The sequence below is a fragment of the Lipotes vexillifer genome, unplaced genomic scaffold (genome assembly GCF_000442215.2).
Source record: "Lipotes vexillifer unplaced genomic scaffold, Lipotes_vexillifer_v1.1 scaffold779, whole genome shotgun sequence".
Taxonomy (NCBI): domain Eukaryota; kingdom Metazoa; phylum Chordata; class Mammalia; order Artiodactyla; family Lipotidae; genus Lipotes; species Lipotes vexillifer.
In genome coordinates this window covers 1872841-1883196 of record NW_006788448.1, presented here as the reverse complement: position 1 = coordinate 1883196, position 10356 = coordinate 1872841, and the positions used below count along the sequence as shown (strand labels likewise).

The 10356-nt window shown below is 44.5% G+C and overlaps 1 protein-coding gene across 1 annotated transcript in view; it reads left to right on the top strand.

The window, feature by feature from the left end:
• Positions 1–1080: 1080 nt before the first annotated feature.
• HEXB (hexosaminidase subunit beta) overlaps positions 1081–10356 on the top strand; it is a 37586-nt gene continuing 28310 nt past the window's right edge. Inside the window, exons 1-3 of the mRNA XM_007461610.1 lie at positions 1081–1331; positions 4795–4940; positions 10037–10102. Coding sequence (XP_007461672.1) covers positions 1081–1331; positions 4795–4940; positions 10037–10102 — 463 coding nt within the window. The remainder of the gene's footprint in view (positions 1332–4794; positions 4941–10036; positions 10103–10356) is intronic.

Genomic DNA, 10356 nt, shown 5'->3' with positions numbered 1-10356 from the left:
GAGATTAATTTTATTCTAGGGACAATGGGAAACGAGCCATTGACATGTATTGAGTAAAGAAGTGACATGACTTAGTTTACCTTCTACAAGGAAGACTTTGGCCGCTAGCTGTTTCTACACTGGTTGAGGTAGGGGTGAGGTCAGTGGTATAAGCAGCAGGTGGAAAGATCTTTCCAGGCCAATATCTAAAGGTCTACCTCATTCTTTTTTAATTTCTGGGGGGAAACTAGGGGTCAGGAGGGATTATATTAACACCAGCAACAAAGGAATGAAAGGTCTAGGAACATGCCTAACGAGAAATAAGAAAGCCCAGTAAAGTAGACTATGGGACTTTGGCGACAAGCATAAAACAACTTTATAAATTCAGAGATTATGTCTAAGTGGAAAGATTCAATATTGCACATTCTCTCACGGAATATCTTCGGCCTAACTTTTTTTTTTTAATATTTATTTATTTATTTGGCTGCACCAGGTCTTAAGTTGCGGCGTGCACGATCTTAGTTTCCGGGTGTGCGATCTAGTTCCCCTTCTAGAGATATAACCGGGCCCCCTGCATTGGGAGCAGGGAGTCTTAACCACTGGACCACCAAGGAAGTCCCTATCTTCTGCCTAACTTTTAACCTCCCATCTGTTCAAAACTGTCCTGAGGGGTTCTGATGGGAGGCTTTAATAATTAAAGCTTTATTGCAGTTATAGAAAAGTCCAGACTGAGGGGCAAATAAGCACCCGGTTATCTGGTGTTAGGGGTGGGGGAAGTTAGGTGTTCGTGGCGTGCGTTGTGCAGTTTCTCTAAGTCCAGAGGCCGGGAGGAGACCGCGAGCGCTGCAAGGACCAAGCCAGCGTCCCGCTCCGCGCCTGGAAGAGTCTGGGGTTGGGCAGGGCGGGGAGGGCATCTGGGGCGGGGCGGGGCGGTGGTCGCTCTGGAGGCGGAGCCGGGGCGGAACCCACAGTCAGCTGACTCTGTGACTCACACGCGCGCGCGCCGCGCTCTCTGCTCCCCCGCCGGGGAAGAGAAGTCCGGTACCGGGGCGGCCGCTCGGGCATACCCGGCCGACCGCGGAAGAGAGCAGCTGAGCAGCCATGGAACATCGCGGGCTGGGGTGGCCGAGGCTCCCCAGGCTGCTGGAGCTGCTGGCGGCGCTGGCGGTGCAGGCAGTGCGCGCCTCCGCCATCGCCGCCGCCTCGCCGGACCTGAGTCTTTGGCCCATGCCTCTCTCCGTGCAGACCACCCCGCGCGTGCTGCACCTCTCTCCCGACAACTTTTTCTTCGGCCACAGCTCCACGTCCAAGGCCGGCCCCTCCTGCTCACTGCTGCAGGAGGCATTTCGGCGGTGAGTGCTCCCGACTGGCGGCCGGGCGGGAAGGGGACCCGGAGACCCCGGGACGGGGAGGGACAGACCACCCTGGGACGCAGTGCAGGCGCGGTGGCGGGGGGGTGGGGGGCGAGAGGAGGAACACCTGAGCGCTTCTTACCACCTGCACAGCCATCCAGCCGCGCCGGCGCTCTAATCTCCGTTCGACAGAGGAGGAAACAGTCTCGGAGTCGGCCGGTGACTCCACCAAAGTCACAGGTCTAGAAGATGGCAGAGCCGGCTCGAACCTACACGAACTGAAACCCAAGCTCTTCCCCTTCCCCTCCTGCCTCCTAAAGAACTTCCTGGGTGCTCTGGAACCCTGCTTTGAGTGCGGGATATTGAGTGGACGGAGTACGTTGCTCAGGGTCAGTGGCCGTGTTCGCCTCGGAAAGGAGAATGGGGTAGACGAAGAGGAGGGAGGGAAACGGCAGTTTATTTGAAGGGAGCTCTGAGAGGAAGATGAGTGCTTAAAGCTTGGGGACCAGGGGTTCCCCAAAGTTGCTTGTCATTTATAGGCCATCTCTCCCCCTCCCCAAATCTGGCTACAATTCAGATGGCAGAAAGTCCGTAGGTTGGAGCACTGCCCAAACCTCCCCTTGCCTTCCCAAATCTCTATTCCATGCAAAATGCTGGATATTTTCACCTAACTACTTTGATATGGTCGTCGCGCTGCAGTATCTGCTTCTCCTTTTGTTTCCCAGAAACACTTACGTGCTTCCTCTCCCAGCTTCTTGTTTAGGTCTTTATCACCTCACATTTCCACAGCCCTCACATCTGTAAACCCGTTGGCCACAGGGTGAATTGTGTAGTGAGGAGGGAGCCCACAGTGCTAGCTTTCTGGGTTTTTTTTTCCTTTTTAAATGGATGTAAAGTTGATTTACAGTGTAGTGTCACAACGCTAGCTTTGCTAACTGCACCATGTACAAGACAGATTGCACTTGGGGAGATGTTTCAGTAAGGCTCACTCTGCGACCTGTGTGGGCAGGACTGTCCTGAAGGTGTTCAGTGCCCCGAAGGATTGTAATTTGGTGCTGACTGTACTACCCCTTTTCTCCCTCCGATTTTGGCTTCTGTTCCTAGAGGTCATTATAGTTTAATTGTCCCTGCAGGACACCAAGCAGCTGGTGGAAAGATGCAAAACTAGTTTAATAACACCTGCTGGCCCCAGGTAGGCCTGGAGCTTAGGCTTAGGCGGAAGAGGCTCAAGAAGTTGATGGCAGAGATGTTTTCTTCTCCTTCAGTTGTGTACAATTAAAGGGAGATTGTTACCCTCAGTTTAGATGCATACTCCAACGAGCCTTTGGTGTTGAATCTGCTAACAGGTCAGAATGGCTAGAGCCTGGATGAAGAAAAATCAGGGTGGTTGGTGGCCTTGGGGTATTGAGAAGGAAAAAGTACCCGCAGGCCATCTAATGGAAGATCATGACTAGGAAATCTTTTAAAAACAAACACGCCATATTTGCTTCGGGACTCAGTTCATAAAATTGGATTTTCCTTCTCTGCCATCCTGCGAGTAAAATAAGGACTCGGTAATAAGCTGAAGTGATATGAGTATGGCAAGAAAGCGTGGAAGACTTAAGTTAGCCATGGTTAGATAACCAGAACTTGAATCAGCTGTGAGATGGTTTAAAAACAAATCTTGGCGTCTCAAGGCAGTGCAGGTAATTATCTGAGGATTGCCTGACTAATTCATGCCATGTGTGTGAAGCACCTGTTAATTATACTCTGCATTGTTAGGAAGCAGGTTATAAAACATTAGACCTACATGGGGATATATGTATACGTGTAGCTGATTCACTTTGTTATAAAGCAGAAACTAACATACCATTGTAAAGCTGTTATACTCCAATAAAGATGTAAAAAGAATAAAACATTAGCCCTTATGGCTAAGACTTGAAAGCATTCAGGTGAGCATTCTAGGAACTCAGGAGGGGCAGTATCTACTTCAGGGTAAAAGCATGATGGGGTTGTTCCAGAAGCTCTGGGCCGTGGGGAGCACGCAAGTTTGTTCAGATTCTCGTGGCTCCTGTCTCCTGAACAGCCCAATTCCTATCTCATACGCTGCTTTGAAACACTATGCATTTTGCAGGCAGAGTTCTGTCTGTTTGGTACATGGCTGCTTCCTCAGCTTCTAGAACAAGATCTACCGCATGCTAGTTACTCATTTTTTTAAAATGAACAAATAGCTTTGCTCCCTCAGTTCCTGAAAAGCTAAATTAACCCACAGACCTTGCACACCACTGCGCCAGAACCCTTTTGAGTTTTCTGTTAGAGTTTTAATATCCAGAGCCAAGATTTTCCTTATTGGGGACAAGCCAGCACCTAACTCAAATCTCAAAGCCGCTGGCAGCTTTAATTTCCCTTAAAAATTGTTTTTAGAAATTGTGGTAAAATGTACATAAGATCACTGTCTTAACCATTTTTAAGTATACAGTTTAGTGATCTTAATTTCCTTTTCAATCTGTCAATGTTTTCCTACGAAAAAGGTCCTCAGCACCTTCATCTGTTCCACTGTCTCACTGGTTAACTTCCATACACTCACTTCCAAGTTCATCAGAACTCTCCCAGCTCTCCTTACGTCCCTGGAAAAACACAAGATGGTCTTACGTATAAGTAGCATATACAACCTTCTGGCTTATCAAAATCTATTAAATATCATAGGCTTTGAAGCCTGTGTGATCTTGTATCTTCTAGCACCTTCAAATGTTTATTTAATATCCTCTTTCTCTGCTATTCGGGTACCAGCAGAAGGTAAATTTTCAAGGCCCTAGTGAGAATTCTGTGGTGTTTGTGTATTAGCTAGGATACTTTTGTTGGAAGGTAACAGGAACCCTGACTCAGTCTGGCTTGAGCAAAAAGAAAACCTATTATCTCATGCATTATGGAAATATAAAAGCAGGCAGGATTTCAGGGCTAGTTGGCTAAGTGGCTCAACAGTATGATTAGGAAATCCGTATTCCTTCCACCTCTGCTCTGCCATCTTTGGTGTGGCTGCAGCTGGTCTAGGTATCACATAAAGAGAAAGTTTTCTTGTGGCTCACTTAGGAGAGGAAGCATCCTTCCCCCGTCCTCCCACCCCTGCTCCATCACTGGTCAGAACTGACTTACACACCCAGGATTATTAGTTTGATTATTGGTCCTTAATGGGGACTTCATAGGAGTCACTTGGGATTGTGGAAGGGGGACTTTTAAAATCTTTGTGCCTGGATCATGCTCTTGGAGATTCTGATTCTGATTCTGAAGGTCTGGACATCAGTACTTGTTTGCAAAAAAAGCCCTCCATGTGATTCTAATGTGCAGCTTGGGGTGAGAGGCTCTAGTTGGACTGTTATGGGGTAGCAGGGGTTTGTGGAGTCAATGACAGTGTCTGCTACCACATATGTATTTAAAACTTGGCTACAGTGCTTTAAAATTTTGTTTGAATTTCTCTCTCACATAGATATTATGACTATATTTTTGGTTTCTACAAGTGGCATCATGGCTCTGCTGATCTTCGTGTTGGAGTGGAGTTGCAGCAACTTCAAGTCTCAGTTGTCCTGGACCCAGAGTGTGACACTTTCCCCAAGATCTCTTCGGATGAGTCCTGTGAGTACCTGTGTCATGTGAATGTATTGTAAACAAAGCTGCTTGTTACAGACTCGAGTGCTAGAAGCTGGCTTCATGCCATGAACTATTGTGAGCTCTTGACCAGTGAGTTTATAATTCCTATTTTTAAAATTACCATTAGGGGACTTCCCTGGCGGTCCAGTGGTTAACTCTCTGCCTCCACTGCAGGGGGCACAGGTTCGATCCCTGGTCGGTGAACTAAGATCCCACATGCCGTGAGGTGTGGCCCCAAAAAAAAAGAAAATTACCATTAAAGTCTGATGGCAAAACGAATACATAATTGTTGTAGGAAATCTTTAAGTACAGTAAGTGAAGAGGAGTAAATAAATTACTCATAACCCCAGTACTCAGAGTTAACCACTGTTATTTCAGATTTTTTTTTCTTGCAGAGTGATACATTTTAACATTTGACATAGATATAAATAGAAGCATATGATAAACAGTGGCATGAAAAAGGGGTAGTTCTGTACCTGTGGTTTTTCTGTTTTGCAGAACAATCCATTACAAACATGTATTTCCCTAAATATTTTTCTATGACAGCATTTTTAGCCTCTGAATAATGTTCTACCAACTGTGCGGATGTGTCAAAACTTACTTGGCTTATCCCTGATTTTTGGGCATCTAGGTAGTTTACTTTGAAGACAAGTCTGTGCTGATAGGCATGCTCTCTCTTTTTTTTTTTTTTTTTTTTTTTTTGGCTGTGCTGTGCGGCATGTGGGATCTTAGTTCCCCGACCAGGAGCCGAACCTCTGGCCCCTGTAGTGGAAGCACAGAGTCTTAACCACTGGACCGCCAGGGAAGTCGTGGCATGATCTCTATTTATAATTTAACTTGATACAAAGATAATGCAGAACTGGGAGGGGTGAAGCGTTGCATTTTCTTTTATATTTATGTTGTATTATATATGTTTCATCTTCATTTATATTGATTGACAATGTAATCAACATTTAGCTACATGATTCTTTTTTTTTTTTTTTTTTTTTTGGCGGTACGCAGGCCCCTCCCTGTTGTGGCCTCTCCCGCTGCAGAGCACAGGCTCCGGGTGCACAGGCTCAGTGGCCATGGCTCACGGGCCCAGCCGCTCCGCGGCATGTGGGATCTTCCCAGACCGGGGCACGAACCCGCGTTCCCTGCATCAGCAGGTGGACTCTCAACCACTGCACCACCAGGGAAGCCCTACCTGATTCTTTTTGTTTGCCTAAAATATTATTCTCTAAGGCTTTTCCTAAATTGTTCTAGAAGGAATAAACAAATGGGCAGCCCTTTTCCATAGAGTGTACTGACTGGGAATAATGTGGAATTGTATCAAGGAATCAAAGAGCAATGGGTGATATAAGATTAGTGCAGAAAGAGCGGACTGGTGAGTCAGGTGTAAAACTAGAAAGGAAAATGCATATCTTAGAGAAAAGAGTGACTCCTTTGTTCACAGACTGCCTCACAGACCATTAAGTACATCTCTTCAGCCTCTCAATAGAGATGAGGTTTCTTAATACATCTCTGAAAAATAACTTAATTTCTCTTCAATTCTGTAGCTGTTCTTAGAAGAGAAACAGGATGATTTGCCAACATCAGCCATGTGATTTTACTTGACGGTCAGCACTGAGACACTTTATTAATTAGGTTTTGCTATCTGAATTGAGAAATGGTCATTAAATTACCAAGGAATCTTTGCTGACAGGCAATACAATGACATATTGTAAATTCCAAAAAAAATGGAACATATCGAGGCTGGGGAGTTATAGCCTATCTTCCATTTAGCTTTTCAAACCCTCTTTTTTCTGAAAGGGAAGCTTCTGGAGACAAGCTGCCTGTGAAATTTTCTGGTTAAAGGATAAACTAGTTTTAAACTAGTTGATGATGATGATGATAAAAGTAACACACACAAATGGAAATAACAAGATATCAACCGTTGTCCAAGAGTATGAGGAAATCTTGGAGAAAGTGACAAGTGTTATAGCATCATCAATTAAAATAAAAATATGCATACCCTCAGAACCAGAAATAGACTAATTTCTACCGTAGAGAAATAATTACATACATCAAGAATGTTCCATGCAGTTTGCCTGCAATGATGAAGATTTATAAGCAAAACTAAATGTTCATCACTAGAAGAATGGCTAAATATATCTTGTCAGTTGACACTAGAGAATACTGTACAACAATTAAGAATAAAGAAGTGGAGTTATAAAGAACAGATGTGGAGAACTTGCGAAGATAAATTGCTGAGTTGGACAAATAAATTAATATAATGTGTACAGGAGGATACCATTTATATACCAACATACAAAAGAAGGCACACATAAAGCAGTACTGTATTTTCTTGTTATACGTATGTGTATGAAAATGCCTAAGAAAAGCCCTGATATTTCCTCTGAGGAAAATAGGGGGAGTTGAATGGGCATCTCAAAGGGGATTTTAACCTTATCTATAACATTTTATTATTATTATTTTCTGCGGTACGCGGGCCTCTCACTGCTGTGGCCTCTCCCATTGCAGAGCACAGGCTCCAGACGCGCAGGCTCAGCGGCCGTGGCTCACGGGCCCAGCCGCTCCGCCGCATGTGGGATCTTCCTGGACTGGGGCACAAACCCGTGTCCCCTGCATCGGCAGGTGGACTCTCAACCACTGCACCACCAGGGAAGCCCACATTTTATTATTTTAAAAAGAGGAACCCATTACTGTTATTTGTACACCCTTCAAAACCACAGTGTGGTGCAAAAAGTACAGAAAGGGATAACTGAAAAAAAAAGATGTCTCCTATCCCCTGTCAGGGAGGTAATCACTGTTAACACTAAGAATTTGGCTTTGAAATAAAAATTGAAATTCTATAGCTTATTTGTCCATATATTTAGAAACCAAAATCTTCTAACTGCTCTATATCTGCGGTTTTTGCGTTGAGTTGAATCAGAATCCTTTTAAATATCAGCCCGTCCTCAGCTATTGGAAAATAATTGGCATCAGGTACATGCCACATGTTAATGTTTTAAGATAACTCTTTAGGCTGACTAATTCCAGGATATCTCAAAACTGTAATGTGGCAAAAACTGGCTTTTAAACAGTGACCGGTGGAACGGTAAGCTCTACCTAGGTAGCTAACTAAGAATTGTGTATAGAGGGGGAGAATCGTGGTTAGATTGTGATCATAATAGCTATAGCATTCTTAGCCTGGCCTTTAGCTAACTCATGACTCTGTTCTTCTGATGGCAAAGGCTACCTTGTCAGAAGACTGTTACCTGATTACTGGCTGTTGATAGAACGGTTTTCCCTACCTGTAGCCAACTATTGTGGGGCAGCCTGGGGTGGTCAGGGTGGTGGAGGAGGAGGATGCAGCCCAAATATGCTATTAAATCATTAATCTGCAGCCCTTGAGTGTCTCTACCGTGGCAAAGTCTGCATCTGTCACACCCCTTTACTTTTCGATCTCTCTGTGCTTTCTGGTGCTTTCCTTTATCTGTGGATGATTCCATCCCAAACCTCTCCAAAGACTAAGATGACTATTGGGGTAACCTCAGGCAGAGTATGATTTCAAGGATTGAGAGATTAGTGCCCCCTTTGCCCAGAAGCAGCCAACTGGAGCCCCGTTTTAGATGGATGTGAACTTTTTATTGAGTGGGACAAAGCTGAATTAAGCTATAGTGAGTTGAGTGAGTCTTGGGGCTTCCCTGGTGGCGCAGTGGTTAAGAATCCGCCTGCCATTGCAGGGGACGCGGGTTTGAGCCCTGGTCCAGGAAGATCCCACATGCCGTGGAGCAACTAAGCCCGTGTGTCACAACTACTGAGCCTGCGCTCTAGAGCCCGCGAGCCACAACTACTGAGCCTGCATGCCACAACTACTGAAGCCTGCGTGCCTAGAGCCCATGCTCCACAACAAGAGAAGCCACCACAATGAGAAGCCCGTGCACCACAGCGGAAGAGTAGCCCCCACTCCCCGCAACTAGAGAAAGCCTGCACGCAGCAACGAAGACCCAAAGCAGCCAAAAATAAATAAATAAATAAAATAAATAAAATAAATATTTGAAAAAAAAGAATTGAGTCTTAAGGACGATTTAGGATAATGTTGGGGAAGGTAGGAATAGGGCAAGTAGGGGAGCACAGGGAGGGAAGGGACAGAGTAGAGAAGACTCTCTGGCCTTAGAGGGAATGGAAGATTGAGTGATACTGGAGGCTTCACCAAGGAATTATGGGCACTGAGGAGTTTGCACTTTTGACTTAAATTCTTAGCTTAAGTAGGACCCTACTCTGTAGCTGGGTAGTTGGAGAGAATAACTCTCCTGCAGGGGAAAACGAGGAATCATGGAGGTGACACCCAAGTTCCTGACTTGAGCAAATCAGCTGGTCGTAGTGTGGTCCGCCATGAGCCCAGAGCCCGACAGGTGAAAGAGGGAAGAGTTCAGAGTGGGGCATGTGGAGTTAAAGGAACCTATAGGACTTCTAAGTGAGGATGTACAGGAGGCAGTTGGAGAAACAGGTCTGGAGCTCAGGAGAAAAGAATGATCCAGAAAAACCAATTATATGTTTAGGGAAATGTGTGTTATTGAGGGATTAAAAACATTTTTTTCTTCCAGTTTTATTGAGATATAATCGACAGCACTGTTTAAGGTGTACAGCGTCACGATTTGACTTACATCATGAAATGATTATCGCAGTAAATTTAGTGAGCATCCGTCACCTCATATAGATACAAAGTTAAAGAAAAAAATTGTTTTCCTTGTGATGAGAACTCAGGATTTACTTTCTTAACAGCTGTCATATACTGCATCCAGCCCTGTTTACTGTATTCATCATGTTGTGCATTACAGCCCTAGTACTTATTTATCTTATAACGGAGTTTGTACATTTTGACCGCCTTCATCCAATTCCCTCTCCCACTACCACCCGCCTCTGGTAACCATAAACCTGATCTCTTTTTCTATGAGTTTGTTTGCTTTTGAAGTATAATTGACTTACATCTTCCACGTTAGCTCCTGTTACACAACATGGTGATTCGATATTTCTACACATTTCGAAATGATCACCATGATAAGTCTAGTTACCATCTGTCAACATACAAGAAACATTTTTTTTTTCCAATACAGATACTTTACTTGTGAAAGGACCAGTGGCCTCACTCACTGCCAACAGAGTTTGGGGAGTATTACGAGGTAAGTTCTATGTCATTGTTATTTTCTAGTAAGGAAATGTTTTCAGTTGCCACTTTGGGAAATGAAGCACAGCAAAGCTTTGCTTCCTTGGGCCCTTTATAGGATGATTGGTTGGGTATTTCCAGAACAATTTCCATTAAATATATACCACTTAAAGCATGGGAGAAAGATCATTTGACTTTTAAAAATGCTTGAAGGTTATTACATTCATAATGCTGTAATTCATTGATATTCTTGGGACTATAATTTTTTTT